Below are 16,725 nucleotides of genomic sequence, written 5' to 3'. Positions count from 1 at the left end.
AAAAAAAAAAAAAAAAACAAGATAGCCACACAACAGATAACCATGCCCCAAGACATATCCATTTGCTGCATGCTAAGTCATTCACAAATATTGTTTGGTGAACAATAAAAGACGGGTGACAAAACAAGGTCAAGTGTGACACCAACGCTGTGAACACCTCCATCCATAATGGTCTATTCGCACAGGAAGCCACTTGTGAGGACACACACCAAAATAGTGACAGGTGCTTTCCTCGTGCAGTGGGACTAAAAATATTTTCTGGTTTCTTCTTTTGCTCATCGGTATTGTCTAATTTTTCTTCAATGAACATGTGCTATCTCAGTGTAAGAAAAATGTTAAAAATAACCAACACTGTTTTGTTTAAGAAAGAGATGGCAAGGCACGTGCTAGAGGCTCAGATAAAACACTGATCACTAAATCACACCTTTACAGAGAGAGTGATCTGTGGCCAGAGACTGTCAGTGCCCAGACTGGGTAGGCCTCAAGCCTATTTTTTACTAATTAGACAACCCTGGAGAGCATTCTCCAATATCCTGCTGCACCCTATGCAAACGCACCTTCTCCTTCTTTGCTCTAAACTTGGGACAATCAACACCTGGCCTCTGAGAGCTCCAGAGGATCTCCATCTGCAGTGACGCCCTCTCCTAGTCTAGACTCCACGTGGAAGCCTCATCAACCAGTTCCTGAAGACAGAGTGTTCCTATTTCCTAAAGAAATGATTAAAGGAGAGGAATAAAGAAATGAAGAGAGAAAGCATGAAAAAGGGAGGGAGAAGAAGGTCACCGGTGCTCCCCCCACATCCCCTTCTGCTTCCTTCTCTGCCTGATTCCACACGTCAGAGACTAGCACAGCCTCATCTAAAGCACTGAGAAATGACTTTCCCTGGAGCCAACTTACCCTTTTCCCAGTGATATGAGCACAGGATTTTCTAGCTCCATGAGCACCTGGAAGGCGTTATTCATGTTTTGATAAGAAAAGCTTTCTCCTGCATCTGCGATTACCACACAGTTTGGGTTGGATGTGTCGATCTGATCAAATTCTGAGCGAACTCCTGGAAAGAGAGAGAAAGAGTGCAACGGAGCCCTGGGAGGATGTGGCCTACCTCCCCGTCTCCTACAGGGACACCTTTCATATGTCCTCCCCCTTTCTCAGATGCATTTCTTTCTGATCCTCACAGCTACCATGGGAGGTGGCCACAGAAGGGTGTTATTCCTATTTGGCAGAGGAGGGAATCTGGCTCCTCACAGAGGCCTTATGAGGAGAAAGGTGGACCCACCCAGGACCCTCCATCCCAATACCGCATCAGCCCCAGGAGCTCTCTGAGGTCACTATCACAGGCAGGAAACCCACAGCTTTGCAACTAAGAAGGAAAATCTGCTCAGAAGACACTGAAAGCCTGCAGCAAGAGGAAATGGGGCTGCCTGCAAGCCTTGGAGGGTTGGCACTACCGGTCCCAAACTGTAAGAACCGTTGACACATTTCAGGCGACCCCACACATATGTCCTGAAGAAAAAGCAGAATTCCATCCCCACAGGCCCAGTTCACCAGCTCCCTCAGGAAACTCTCTTCCTCCTTCTCCTTCTTTGTCTTCTCCCATTTTAAATTAAAATAGGAAAATTTGCAAGGATACATCAAGTCATTGGCTTTGTGTCTTCAGATCCTAGAAGAAACATGCTGTCATATCTCTTAGGATTAGATGTCGACCTTTCTAAATTAAAAATAAACTGAGGGCAGGCATGGTGGCTCATGACTGTAATCGCAGTACTTTGGGAGGCCAAGGTGGGCAGATCACCTGAGGTCAAGAGTTCGAGACCAGCCTAGCCAACATGGTCAAAACCCTGTCTCTACTAACAATGCAAAAATTAGCCCAGCCATGGTGGTGGGCACTTGTAATCTCAGCTACTCAGGAGGCTGAGGCAGGTGAATCACTTGAACCTGGGAGGCAGAGGTTGCAGTGGGCTGAGATTGTGCCACTGTATTCCAGCCTGGGCAACAGAGTGAGGCTCTGTCAAAAAAAAAGAAAGAGAAAGAAAAGAAAGAAAAGAAAGAAGGAAGGAAGGAAGGAAGGAAGGAAGGAAGGAAGGAAGGAAGGAAGGAAGGAAGGAACTGAAATACCCAACGAGATCCCATTTCATACCCACCAGAATGGTGAGAATTAAAAAGACTGATAACACCAAGGTCTGGTGAGGATACTGAACAGCTGCAACAGATGGAAGAAGTGTAAAATAGTACAATCCATCTGTAAAAAAGGTCTGGCAGTAGTTTATAAAGGTGAACATACACGTACCCTATGACCCAGTAATTTCGCTGCTAGGTATTTACCCAAAAGAACTGTGTAAGAATGTTCAGAGCAGATTTGTTCATAATAGACTAAAACTGGTAACAATCCAGGTATCACCAACATGTGAATGGATAAACTGTAGTCTGTTCACTCAATGGAATACTATTCTGCAATAAAAATGAACAACCCTGCTGATACAAGCAACAATATGGATGAATCTCAAAAACATTATGTTGGGTAAAAGAAGCCTTACACAAAACACTACTGTGATAGAAAGGGTTAATTCAGCCGGACTAGGTTGCTCAAACCCTGTACATCCCAAAAAAGGCCTGTCTTCAGGACTGGCTTCTAGGAGATAACCTCTGAACCACGGCAATGTCCTGCCTGATAAGAGGGGTTTTGTATGCTCGAGGCCTTGGGCCCTGCTCTCTCAGTCTGGCCAGATCATTTATGCTAACAGCTTGGCTTATGGTGAACACCTGTTTGTGTATGTCTGAAGCCCTGGCCGAGCTGTATCAGTCTGGACTCTGCGGGGCTGGAGACTGAGTTGCTAAGGTCAGTCACGCAGGTGCCAATGTCTACACAAAAACCCTGGACACTGAGGTTCCAGTGAGCTTCCCTGGTGGCCAGTGCTTCCCACGTGTTGTCATACATCATCGCTGGGAGAATCAAGTGTGCCCAGTAGGACTCCACTTCGAAGGGACAACTGGAAGCTCACTCCTGTCTTCTCCTAGACTTTGCCCCACGTGTCTCCTCTCTTTGCTGAATTTAATCTTTATTCCTTCATGATAATAAGTCTAACTGAGAGTAATACTTTTTCGAAGTTCTGTGAGTCCTTCTAATGAATCATTCAGCCTGGGGGTAGCACTGGAGGCCCCAGTACATTTATATACCGTATGATTCTATTTCCATAAAATTCTAGAATAGGAAAACTTATTTATAATGAAAAAAACCCAAACACTGGTTGCCTCTAAGGGGACAGGAGGTGCAGATCGCCTGGGCAAGGCGCGAGGTAGCTGTCAGAGCTGTCAGTGATGGGGATGGTCTAGCTCTTCACAGGGCTGGGTTCCATGGGTGCATGTATTTGTCAAAACTCAGCAATAGTACACTTGAGGTGTGTACATTTCATTGTATGTATATTTTACATCAACAGGAAAAACTGTAAACAAATACCGAACTCTAATGATATGCTGAAGTGTTTAGGGGAGTATACCTGTGTCTGCATTTTACTCTGAAATGCATCTAAATAATAACATGGACAGACAGATCGAGGTATGGACAGATATAAAGTGAAGAAAATATCAAAAAATGTCATTGACAACCTAGGTGAAGGGTATAAAACTATGCCAAGTAAGGCAGGGGGCGGTGGCTCACTCCTGTAATCCCAACACTTTGGGAGGCTGAGGTGGGTGGATCACCTGAGGGCAGGAGTTCAAGACCAGCCTGGCCAACATGGTGAAACCCCATCTCTACTAAAAATACAAAAATTAGGCAGGTATGGTGGCACGCACCTGTAACCCCAGCTACTTGGGGGGCTGAGGCAGAAGAATCGCTTGAACCCGGGAAGCAGAGGTCACAGGGAGCCAAGATCATACCACTGCTATACTCCAGCCTGGGTGACAGAACGAGACTCTGTCACAAAAAAATAAAAATAAAAAATAAACTATTCCAAGTAAAAATTACTTGAACTTTGTTGTATGCTTGAAATTTTTCATAAAATGTTAAACAGAAAATCCATCAATGATTGAAAAAAAAAATTCCAAGTTTGAAAACAAGGGTCTAGTTATTGAAAACACGGATGCAGGATTACAGCTGAGGAAGGGCATTCATCCTCCCTCCAGCCTCCCAGCTTTGTCATCTGCTTGTCTGATTCACTGGCCAAGGCCACCCTCCAAGCAGATGCCCACCTCCCTCTCCTGCTGGCTTCTTCCAACTCTGTTCCCAGGTCCAGCAACCCTTTTCTGAAGGATAGGGGAAGATAATTTTTCTTAAATCTTCTTTCTTTGAAGACCATGTTCTAAAGACACTAGCAGGGATCCTAAATTACGGAGAAAGTATTTTGAGAAACATGATTTCTAAAGGCCAGGCATGTCAGCCTTCACTGGCACCAGGTCTATGAAGTCAACATTCAGGCTTTACAGGGGGCACCCCGCCACTTCTTGAGAGCCCCCGCCTTGCCCTGGAAAGGAAAAACCATGCTTGCCTCTGCCTAGTGGTTTGTAAAAAAAACATATCAAGTGCAGAGGAAGGAGAAGGCGCAGTGGACCAACGGAGAAGTGTCTGGAATTGCTAATGTCTCTTCTTTTTAAATATTCAGGAGGCACCAGATAATATTGTTCCTTCTGCTTCATTCCAAAACAACCTCCCCACTGAGGGTCAAAGGGGCTCTCTGTTCTTGCATTCAGACTAAAATCAGGATGCAAACCTTGTTCCTACAGCCATTTGCAAACTGCTCCAAAGAGTAGAGCTGGTTTTCACATAGTTCAAGGCTATGGTGCCAGACGTTAGAAGCTATGGACCTCAATGTAGCTTCTCACTGATACTCTCTCGCTCTCTCTCTCTGTCTCTTTCTCAACAGGAGCTAGAACTCCACCCCCTTGACAATTCCCTGGTCCCTTGATCCATCCTAGATCAGGAAAGAGAGCTTAGGATTTTCCTCCCAGGAGCCATCCAGAACCTGCTCTAAGGACCCACTGGTGTGAGGCCAAGGAATGGACAGGGCTGGGTCTTAACTTGCCCCCAGCCCCCAGCAGGAAGTCCCATGAGGTTTTTGCCCCCGCCCATGAGTGTTGGTGGCCTAGCTCACTCAGCGGTCCAGCCCAGTGAAAGAGGCCCTCTGCACAGCCCCCACCCTGGGAAAGGGGAGCTTTCACCCCCGTGAGGTCCCGGTGCCCAGCAGGCCTACCGTCGTGGATGAGCAGGTATGGTCGCAGGCCTCGCTCCTTCAGGATCTGGCAGGCGGCCGGTGCCGGGGCGGTCACCTCCCCCTCAGAGATGTCAAATCCCAGCCTCCGAAGCTGCCCCACCAGCTCTGCCCGGGACTTCTGTGACTCGTTGGTGCAGAACCTCACCTTCAGCCGGGAGCCCTTCAGTCTGCAGCAACGGAGACACGGGCCCGGGCAGTCAGTATGTGGAGTGTGGGGCCTCTGAAGGAGGCTGCGCAGTGCTTCTCGGAGGGCATCCAGCAAAGTCCAGAAAAGGCCAGGCCACTGCGAGCCCCTGAGGGGGCCCTGGCTGACCCCGGGTGTGTTCAGACTGAGATTTCTGAGCTGAAGCAGACCCCTTCTCAGAGGACCCCATACTATGCCCCAACTCTTTCCATCCTCACTGGACTTCATACACCTGAGGCTCCCTGAGGTTCCCCATCTGACCTCCCTTTTCATTGCCTCTCCCCCTGCCTGGGATGCAGCTCTGTCCCCCCGCATCTCCACCTGTGCCACTTCTTTTTTTTATTTTTTTTTTTATTTTTGAGACAGAGTCTCGCTCTTGTTGCCCAGGCTGGAGTGCAGTAGCATGATCTCAGCTCACTGCAACCTCCACCTCCCAAATTCAAACGATTCTCCTGTCTCAGCCTCCAGAGCAGCTGGGATTACAGGTGCCTGCCATCACACCACGCTAATTTTTTGTATTTTTAGTACAGACGGGGTTTCACTATGTTAGCAAGGCTGGTCTCGAACTCCTGACCTCAGGTCTCCCAAAGTGCTGGGATTACAGGTGTGAGCCGCCATGCCTGGCCCACCTGTGCCACTTCTACCCAGCCCCTGAGAGCCATGCAATACCTCCCCTCCACAATCCTGCTCAGCCTGGCTAGGGGCCACCTCTGAGTGTCCACAGCTATTTCTCTGTCCCTTTCCATCACACTTAGTATTTCCACTTGTAAACGAGCTGCACACGTCTAAGCCTTACTAACTCTGGATCCATATTTCCCAAAAAGTACAAAGGCAGATGGCCCGAGACAAGGTTTGTCTTCTCATCACTGTCAATGGAGAAAGGTTTGCCAAAGTCATCAGGGACACCAACTATTCCGGAACGGACAGACAGGACCTGGACCCTGCTCAAACCCAGCCTGGAGGTCTCATGAACTTGAGGATGCTGCCACTGGCCGGCGGCACCGAGCTTCTTCCCTCCTGACTTCACAGGAGACCCGCGAATCCAGGCTGCACCTGGGCAAGTTCTCAGAATGCACCAAATGAAATAACATCCACCCTTCTGCAAACTGTCACTGAGCGCCTACTATGTGCCTGGCACTGGCCTGGTGCACAGAGCTATAGTCGTGAGCATGGACAAGGTCCTGGATCTCCAGGCCACTATCCAGGCTGGGGTAGGAGGAGGGCACCAAACAAGAGACCCCACGAAGGAAGGGCAATTTGTGACTGATAAGAGAGAGGCACTATTGCAGAACACAAATAGGGTGAGCAGACAGAGGGTGACAAGGCGGGGTAGGAAGGCCAGGGGAGGCCTCCCTGGGGAAGCAAGAGAGACAGCCAGGATGTGGTGCTTCTGTGCAGGGAGAGCAGGCTGGAGGACCTGGCGCCCACCAGGAAGGGACCAGAGCACGTTAGAGGAACCTGCAGAGGTAGGCGGGGTGGGTCACTCAGACCTGGGGGGAGGGTGACAGGCTGGACCTGGCTCCCTCACCCAGATCACAGGAGGCCTCCCTGGACAAACCGGCCCCAACAAGGCAGTGGTCATATCTGACATCTGCATCGAGCTGCAGTGTGGACTCGTAGAAAAGACATCAAGCTGCAAGCCCAACTAGTAAAATGAATCAGCCGTGCTGCCTGCATCCGGCGCTGTCCTCACACAGGTCCCGAAACACACACATTTCACTGAGCTCCAAAGATGCAGACGTCTTGGCTCTTCACCTATTCTTTCAAACTGCATATTTTTTACAGTCTAAAGCAAAACAGCAATACAGTGTTAAATGCGTAATTTAAAATTTATAGAAAATACACATAGAGAGGAGGCATGTGCTCAAGTTTTGTTTATACAGATGTGGCCCCAAGGAAAGGAATACACACACATTCAACCCAGTTACTAGAACTACAGCTTGAAATCAACTTCCATCTGAGCAAGTGAGACCCAACTAAAAACTCAACTCAAACTGAACCCAGAGTGAATGGCATGTATCCATGTTATGGGTGAGGGACTGAAGCCCAGAAATGTCAAGGGCTTTCTGTTCCCCCTCTTGAGCCTGAGACTTTGGAGGTGGAGCTGATTATCTACTCACAGTGGAGTCAGGAACAGGAAATCGGCACTCTGGAGCTCTCCCGCATAGTGGGGAAAGGACACAGCCCAGGGTGGGGTCTTAAAGACTAGGGATTCAGGCCCAACTGGAGACCTGAGGGACGGACAAGGAGATGGCAGGAAAGGGCAGGCGAGGTGGTGGGAGGGGCAGCCCACCTTGCGCACTGGCAGGTGTGCACTGGCCCCGCCCTCTCGGATAGAAAGAACTATCCGAGCAGCGTGGGGTATGTGGAAAGTGGAGCCAGAAAATGAGGCTGGAGTGGAGAACCACTGAGAGGGCAGATAAGGCAGAGCACAGTGGCTCACGCCTGTAATCCCAGCATTTCGAGAGGTTGAGGTGAGTGGATCATTTGAGGGCAGGAGTTCAAGACCAGCCTGGTCAACATGGAGAAACCATGTCTCTACTAAAAATACCAAAAAAAAAAAAAAAAAAATAGCCGGGTGTGGTGGCGGGCACCTGTAGTCCTAGCTACTCAGAAGGCTGAGACAGAAAAATCGCTTGAACCCAGGAGGCAGTCACAGTGAGCCAAGCCACTGCACTCCAGCCTGGGCCACAGAGTGAGACTGTCTCAAAACAAAAACGAAAACAAAAATACAGGCAGATAAGCCAGGCACGATTCCCCACTACTGAGGGAGGGCCCCAAATACAGCCCTGAGTGGTAGTGACAGCTATTGGGAAAAGCTGGTAGGACTCAGGCCGATGTCCCCTCCTCCCACCATCCTGTGTGACATTGCCACACCCTGTCTGTCAGTTTTTGTTTATAACACTAACCAGTGTCTCCAGTCATCTGATTTATGCATCTGTTGTGTTTCTTACTGGCCTCCGAACTCCAGGAGTTTAGGCATGAATCTGCTCGGGTCTCCACGGCATCCCTGGGGCTTCCCACAGGGCTTGGCACTTCACAATCCCCCATAAACATTTGCTGAACGACTGACTGATGGAGAAGTCTAAATGACCTCACCCGCGAATTCCCTGAGGGTGTCCTGAGCCTGCAGCCTCCTTACAACCCCCACCAGAAACAGACAGGCCTCAGTGATGAAAAACATGTTTCTGCGCTGAAATAAGCCTCCAGACCCCCAGTCGTGGAGCTGACAGGTGCAATTTAGGAAGAAACGTGTAGATCTGCTGACCACATAGTGAATGCAGACAAGAGGCCGGCAACGTCTTCTTCAATAGCACAAGTGATTCATTCCTTTCTTACTATTTGTCTTTCCTAATCAGAGGTTTATGAATTATCAATTACACTTAGTGGTTAATTGCCCTTCATAAAGATGGCTTTTTTTATTTTTAAATTAGGCAGTTAATATATTGTAACTAATAGCATCACCTTGTACATTATGGATAGATCTCCATTGATTGGCACCTGGAACGTGTGACTCGCACCCAAGTTAATGGAGCAGTTGAGTGAAGAAGTGCAGGGGGTCCCCGGGGACTAATTATTGCTAATGAATGATGATGTGACCTTCTCAGAACAGTGAGCAATCGATGTGACAGTGAGATGACAGTGCCTCACATCTGTTATTCCAAACACAACTTCAGATGTGGATGAAAGATGAGTAAGTCACAGAACTCACTTTGGGACTCTTAAGCCACTGGCCTCCTTTGAAATGCCAACATAAGTTCATTCAACCTATATGCTCTTATAATATCAAGTACTAGCTTTAGAGATGAAATCTGTCCCTGAAAAATCTGATGTGAAATGCTAGGGTAAGTGCCCTCCCGTTGGGTTCTTTCTGTGCCCTGGGCCACACCCCGCTTTGAGCCGTCACCAGAGACCCATTCTGATCACCAGGGACCAGCCCCAGGTTGCCTCTTCCTTATTTTAAGTTACTGAAAATAAAGTATGCACTATTGTTTAAAGAGTAAAATATTAATACAACATTACACTGAGCCTTGCCTCTGGATAAGGACGGTGGTGTCACTCAAGATCCATGATCTGATTTTGTCCTTGTGCCCAAGGTATTTGCTGTCCCTTATGCACATCCCCAAGGGCCAGGTGCCTGGCTCACAGGTGGCCCTCAATAAGTCGTACCCACTGGGCAAATGAGCTTATGAGGCAAGAACCATTATCTCCACTCTAGAAGGAGAAGATGGAGGCCTCAGGAGACAGAGACCTGACCAAGGTCACACAGCTTGTAAGCAGCAAGGCCTGTGAGCCCAGACAGGGAGTCCTAACCCCCAATGTGACTGCATCTGGAGATGGGGCCTTTGTGGAGTAATTCAGGTAAAATGAAGGCATAAGGGTGGGACTTCCTCATGATAGGACGTGTCCTAGGAGGAAGAGACACCAAAGAGCACTCCTGCTTTCTCTTTCCATGAATGCACAAAGAGGCCGTGTGAGCACACAGCAAGCCGGCACCTGCTTACAAGCCCAGAAAAGGGATCTCACCAGAAACTGGCCATGCTGACCCCTGATATCAGCCTTCCAGCCTCCAGAACTGTGAAAAAATGAACGTCTGCTGTTGAAGTCCTCCATCAATGGCACTTGTTATGGCAGCCCAGGCCGACCAGGACAGCTGAGGAAGCAAATCCTTGTTATTCCTCAGTGGGGCCTGCCACAGGATGTCACAGACTTGGCCTTGGGAGGCACGGAGTACAAGAATTCCAAAATATCAGGAAAGCCCTAGTCAGGCACAGCTCCAGGACCCCAGCAAGCCTTGCAAAGAGCTGCATCAAGAGCCCCTGCAAAGAGGGACAAGCCCAGCTCTGGGATGGGCTGTTTCCCACCCCACCACCCAAGAACCTTGGGGAAGGGGCCTTCTGCAGGGTCCTGGCTGTCAGACAGCCCCTCTGAGACCACGGCCCCCACCTCAACACGCTGCCTCCTCCCCATGAGTCTCACGAGAGTGGGGATTTGCTCCCATTTCCTGTGGCCAAACTGGATCTTTTTTTTTTTTTTTGAAACAGAGTCTCACTCCGTAAGTCAGGCTGGAAGGCAATGGCACAATCTTGGCTCATAGAAACCTCCTCCTCCCGGGTTCAAGCGATTCTCCTGCCTCAGTCTCCCGAGTAGCTGGGATTACAGGTGCCCACCACCATGCCCGGCTAATTTTTGTATTTTTAGTAGAGATGGGGGTCTCACCATGTTGCCCAGGCTGGTCTTGAACTCCCGATCTCAGGTGATCCACCTTCCTTGGCCTCCCAAAGAGCTGGAATTACAGGCGTTAGCCACCGCGCCCGGCCTAAGCCACCACGCCCGGCCCAAACTGGATCTTCGAACTGACCTTTACCTCATCTCAGCAGGCCAGGAGGAGCCTCTGAGTGACAACGTCGCCTGGGGCAATTACCGAGCATCAGATGAACCGGCCCTTACAAATCACCTCGGACTCTCCACATCTGCTGGCTGTCGGCATCTGCCAGGAGCACTCACCCGCAAATAATGAAAACCCTCTCATTACTGTTCCACAGCAGGTAAAGTGTTAGGACAATTATTGGACATCCTGAGTGACCTTGGGACAGCTCAATAGCTGGCCTTCTGGGGACCGCCGAGGGTCTTGAGGCTGGAAGGAGCAGGGGCTCCCTCGGAGGGGAGGCTGGGCAGGAGGTGGGGGGCTGCAGGAAAAGGGCAGGATGAGCCCCTCCCAGCTGGACCCCCTGCCCTCCAGCCCTGGTACTGCTCACCTTTGTGTGACCCAGAGGCCCTCACAGCACCCTGAGTCCTTGCCTTCACGCTCCCCTGGGAGCTGGCCCTGATCAACCTACAAATTAGGGTTCACATGCCTCTTTTTCCCGGAGGCCCCAGAGCCATGCACCCAGGCAGGTCCCATCCTCCCAGCTGCGCTCACACAGCCCTTGGTGCTGCTCTGGTCCTGCCATCACCACCTCCCTCCTCTGCCTCCTCTGCAAGCCCGGGGCTCGGGGCCCGGGAGGGCAGGGCTCTGTCTGCTCAGCACCCCCACCATGCCTGGTGCCCAACCACAGTGGAGCCAAGGTCAGCACCTGGGGGCACCCTGGCACAGGACCAGCCCCATCCTCAGCGACCAGAGCCTTGGTTTACCAAGAGAGGAGTCACCCCAGCATCTCCTGTGTAGGGATGAGGGGCAGTGGGCACCCAGGTCAGGGTCTCGGAGGCCAGAGAGGGGCCACCAGGTTCTCAGGAGTACATAGGGCTGCAGGGAACCCTTGGGGTCAGTGTCACCAAAAGGCTCAGGCTGACAGCTCATAGGTCAGAAGGGCTGTCTGGCCCACCGAGTGAGGCTGGAATTTGAGAAATGTCATCTCACGGGCTCACAGGTGCTGAGACTGGCAGGCAGTGACTGGCCCTTTCCTGCAGCAACTTTGCCGGATGCTCTCAAGAATCCCATCCAAAATCTACCCAGCACAGTACCCAGTACCCAGCGTAGTAGGTGCTTTACTGGGAGAAGCACCTAACTGACCAAATTCCAGATCTGATGGGCCCACTTGGTAACGGAGAAATTCACAGCCAGAGGAAAGGGGTGTGGAGGCAGCGGGGCAAAGGGGTGGAGCGTTGGTTCCCAGGGAGCGGGGTTGGGAGGGGCAGCACTTCCCCACATCAGACTTCAGCCTCCCTAACTCCCAGCCTGCTCCTGCCTCCCAGTGCCACATCACAGACATCACCTGGTGCGCTGGAGGGTCCCTATTACTACTGAACCAGTGCAGAGAAATACAAGCTCAACACCTCAGTTTCCTCAGGGAGGGGAAAGGACATTGACCACCCCCCTTTCCCAGGGGTTCTAGTGAAAGGAGATGCAGGCGCAGCACCAGCCCCAGGCCCTCAGCAGCCCCAGTGGCACCGAAATGTTTGTTTTGTTTTGTTTTGAAATGGAGTCTCGCTCTGTTGCCCAGGCTGGAGTGCAGTGGCACGATCTCAACTTACCACAACCTCTGCCTCCCAGGTTCAAGTGATTCTCCTGCCTCAACCTCCCGAGTAGCTGGGACTACAGGCGCGCACCACCATGCACGGCCAATTTTTGTATTTTTAGTAGAGACGGGGTTTCACGATGTTTGCCAGGCTGGTCTCAAACTCCTGACCTCGTGATCCGCCCCATCTCGGCCTCCCAAAGTGTTGGGATTACAGGCGTGAGCCACCGCACCTGGCCTTGAAATGTTTTTAATAACGGGGCCTCTGGGCAGTGCTAGCCACTGTCTGATTTTCAGATCTTCAGTCGCTCTCAGCAATGGAGATTGAACATGCACGTTTGGAGAACTGAAACCCACAAAGTGCTCATTTCCTCCCAAACTCCAATTTTCCAAAACAGAAGGTCGAGCAGGAGCCCCGTAAGCAGAGCAGAGTTGTTTTTCAATAGAAATAGACAGTTATTCACATACGCCCCGGGGATGCCCACGCTGATGTGGGGATGAGCCCACCCTGTGCCCCGCACCATGATGCACACCAGCTTGGGCTGGGGGACAACCTGCAGGTAGGAGTAGCAACACATCGGCATCTGTCCCCCAGGAGTGGGGTCTGGCTTCCCACCCTGGCGCGCGCACAAGGCTCGTGGAGTCTTGAGCCCCAGCCATAAACGGTGTGATGGTGGTGCCCAGCCTTCCAGCTCTCCAGGGCTGTCATGAAGGAGACGAGGTAAAGGCTACACACAGCAGAGACGCCATGGGCCCTTGGCACGGGGCAGGCATCACACTGGCTCCAGCTGAACCTGCTGCACTTGCTCCTCCTTCCAGCTGATGGGCCAGGGCAACCCTAGCAGTGAGGCGGGCAGCCAGCTGCTCCCTGGCCCCTACCCGCGGACCCTTCCCCATGGTCTGCTAGACGCTGTTGAGCAGCTGCACACAGTCTTGTGTCATCAGTGTCCAAAGTTTGAAAGGAGAGAAGAGACGCAGTGACGCAGGAGCTGGGCCCTAGCTGGGCCTCCTGGTCTTGGTCAGCTGGGCAGTGACCTGAGCGGGGCGGCAATGAGGTCACGCTGGGGTAGGCCCCCAGCTAAGGCCCTTATAAAACACGCAGAACACCTTCCCGTACCTGCGCCTCCTCACATGCCCGCACAACTCCCATCTAGAGTGTACTCTGAAGTGCCTGTGATCACAGGAGCATGTTGATCCCATGAGCATCGATGTCCCAGGAATCAATAAACACAATTTAGAATCAAGTGCATGGGAATCGGCAGCCAGAGACCTTGGAGACCACACAGCTTGAGTGGCTCACTTCACAGAGGGGGATACGAAGGCCCAGAGGGACAGGAAATGCCTCGTGGCACATGGGGCTGGAGGGGTGGGGATCCTGGGTCCTTTCTTCCACTCCTCAGCCTAGAAGGCTCAGCAGCAGCCCGACGTCCCCGAGGGCCACGGCGGCTGCAGGGGACAAAGGCCAGGCCTCTGTAAGGTGGGAGCTTGGCTCAGGAAGCAGACGCACCTCCTCCCTGTATGACTGTGGCTTGTCACCTAACCCTCTGCAACCTGTTTCCTCACCTGTAAAATGAGGCACTAACAGTAGCTACTAGACAGGGCTGTCATGAAGATCATATTTTTTATTTATTTCTTTTATTTTATTTTTGAGACGGAGTCTCACTCTGTCGCCCAGACTGGAGTGCAGTGGCATGATCTCGGCTCACTGCAACCTCTGCCTCCCAGGTTCAAGTGATTCTCCTGCCTCAGTCTCCCAGGTAGCTGGGATTAAGGGCACCCGCCACTATGCCCAGCTTATTTTTTGTATTTTTAGTAGAGATGGGGTTTCACCATGTTGGCCAGGCTGGTCTCGAACTCCTGACCACCGGCTCATGCCTGTAATCTCCAGCACTTTGGGAGGCCGAGGCAGGCGGGTCACCTGAGGCCAGGAGTTTGAGACCAGCCTGGCCAACATGGAGAACAACATAGTGAAACTCCTTCTCTATTAAAAATACAAAAGTTAGCTGGGTGTGGTGGTGCACACCTGTAATCCCAGCTATTCAGGAGGCTGAGGCAGGAGAATCACTAGAACCTGGGTGGCAGAGGTTACAGTGAGCTGAGATGGCGCCACTGTACTCCAGTCTGGGCGACAGAGCGAGACTGCATTTCAAAAAAAAAGACAAAAAAAAGACATGAGAAGCACCTGGCACATTTCGAATACTAAATAAATGGCAGTAATTACTGTGGTGGTGACAATGACAACCACGTATCTGACAAACCCAGTGTTGGGGCAGGTACATTTTGAGAGGAAGCCAGGTGCCCGGGGAAGCAGGCCAGCAGGAGGAGCCCAGAGTGCATCGCCCAGGGGCACCTTTAGGAAGAGGGGGAAGTTGACACCAGCAGGGAGCCCAGGGCGAACTGAGCCCCAGCCATGGCTACAGCAGCGCCTAGTGACTGGCTCCTCCCCCACCGAGCCCCACCGGCATGTTCACGTCAAATCCTCTTGACAATCTGAGAGGTGGGTTCAAGTTTCCACTTACAGATGGGACCCGCGGTTTGGAGATGGGACCTGTGGTTTGGAGATGGGACCCGCGGTTTGGAGATGGGACCTGTGGTTTGGAGATGGGACCTGCGGTTTGGAGGGGCTCAGTGACTTCTCTAGGGACAGAACTGGGATGAGAATCCTTTTATTAGCCTCATGGAAATATAAACAGATGTGGACAATACAGCCCCGTGAGCAGAACTGTGTGCTTCGGTTTAGCATGTGCGCTCAGTTCAACAACTACAAGACTTCGTGTGGCCGGGCACGTGGCTTCATACTTGTAATCCTAACGCTTTGGGAGGCTGAGGTGGGCAGATCCCCTGAGCTCAGGAGTTCAAGACCAGCCTGGGCAACATGGCAAAACCTTGTCTCTACTAAAAATACAAAAATTGGCCAGATGCAGTGGTGTGCACCTGTCGTCTCAGCCACTTTGGGGGCTGAGGTGAAAGGATCGCTTGAGCCCAGGAGGTTGAGGCTGCAGTGAGCCAAGATTGTGCCACTGCACTCCAGCCTAGGTGACAAAGTGAGACCCTGTCTCAAAAAAAAAAAAAAAAAAAAGGTCTGCTTATTGGCAAAACAACCCACTCTTTAAAATTATTTGCCCCTTCAACAACAAAATGCTTCTTTAGCTCCTGGATATGGAATAAGTACAACGTTGGCTTTTATCTCCTCATAGTCTAAGGTAAAAAGGAAAAGAAAACAAAAACTTAAAAAAAAGGAAAACGTTGGCATTTGTTTGTTTTTGCTTTTTTGAGACCGAGTCTCACTGTATTGCCCAGGCTGGAGTGCAGTGGCGCAATCTCAGCTCACTGCAACCTCCACCTCCCAGGTTCAAATGATTCTTCAGCTTCCTGAGTAGTTGGGACTACAGGTGCACACCACCGCACCCAGCTAATTTTTTAATATTTTTAGTGAGACGGGGTTTCACTGTGTTGGCCAGGCTGGTCTTGAACTCCTGACCTCAGATGATCCACCTGCCTCGGCATCCCAAAGTGCTGGGATTACAGGCGTGAGCCACCTGGCCCAGCCCAAACGTTGGTTTAGGAGAAAATATTTCACTTAACTCTTGCAGCCTTGGTACAGGAATTACACATAGGAAACTGGGGCCCTTGAGGCGCAGCCATAATGGGGTGACAGAAGGCTAAGGGACTTCCTTGAGGCCACATGGCAACTACGGGGCAGAGCTGGGATTGGAAACCCACATTCTCACAGTAGAGTTGGCACCTGGCACTTTATGTGACCGGATGAAGCTTTGCAACAGGTAAGATGTGGTGCCTGCCCTGGCAGAAGCAGCAGCCCTCACTCCTTCTTGAAAGGTGTCTGAGTAAGTCCTCTCACTTCTGTGAATCTTAGGTTCCTCCTCTACAAGCTGGACAGCAACGTGTCCGTCGCCGGGCGCCTGGGAAATCACCCTGCACACCACAGTGGGCAGGTGTGGCACTGCTTTGCCAATATGGATTCTTGTATATTGTGGGGCACTGGGGGTAGGAGCAGGATTCCATTCATGAGTTTTGTAACTTGTGCCACACTCACTTCGTAATTGGCCAAGGGCTTCTAACCAGAGGCAGCACCTGCAGGGTAAACCAATAATCCTGTGCCAGACCCACCCTGGCTGCCCTTGATTTTCACAGGGTGACCCCTGCCAACCAAGGCTGAGATCAGAAACTGAGAAGCAGACCTTACTCCTGCCATTAGAGCCACGGCAAAGCCTCCAAGCAGCCATCAGATTTTCCTCAGTCTCCTTCCATACAGTTCAAGTTCGTGATTCTGTTATGACTCTACCCTAGATATATGGGGGTGGCTGTGTTTCCTTTCTTTGTTTTTTCTTAACAAAAATGTAAGTTTAGGCTGGGC

At 51.0% G+C, this 16,725-nt stretch overlaps 1 protein-coding gene across 1 annotated transcript in view; it reads right to left on the bottom strand.

Annotated features, from left to right (window-relative positions):
- LHPP (phospholysine phosphohistidine inorganic pyrophosphate phosphatase) overlaps window positions 1-16,725 on the bottom strand; it is a 171,538-nt gene that overhangs the window by 126,052 nt on the left and 28,761 nt on the right. Inside the window, exons 2-3 of the mRNA XM_011986417.1 lie at window positions 5,187-5,374; window positions 898-1,051 (exon numbers count right to left, since the gene is read on the bottom strand). Of these exons, the coding sequence (XP_011841807.1) occupies window positions 898-1,051; window positions 5,187-5,374 (342 nt within the window). The remainder of the gene's footprint in view (window positions 1-897; window positions 1,052-5,186; window positions 5,375-16,725) is intronic.

This window comes from Mandrillus leucophaeus, unplaced genomic scaffold (genome assembly GCF_000951045.1).
Source record: "Mandrillus leucophaeus isolate KB7577 unplaced genomic scaffold, Mleu.le_1.0 Scaffold299, whole genome shotgun sequence".
Taxonomy (NCBI): Eukaryota; Metazoa; Chordata; class Mammalia; order Primates; family Cercopithecidae; genus Mandrillus; species Mandrillus leucophaeus.
The sequence above is the reverse complement of the archived record's forward strand: the minus strand, read 5'-3'. Positions and strand labels throughout refer to the sequence as shown.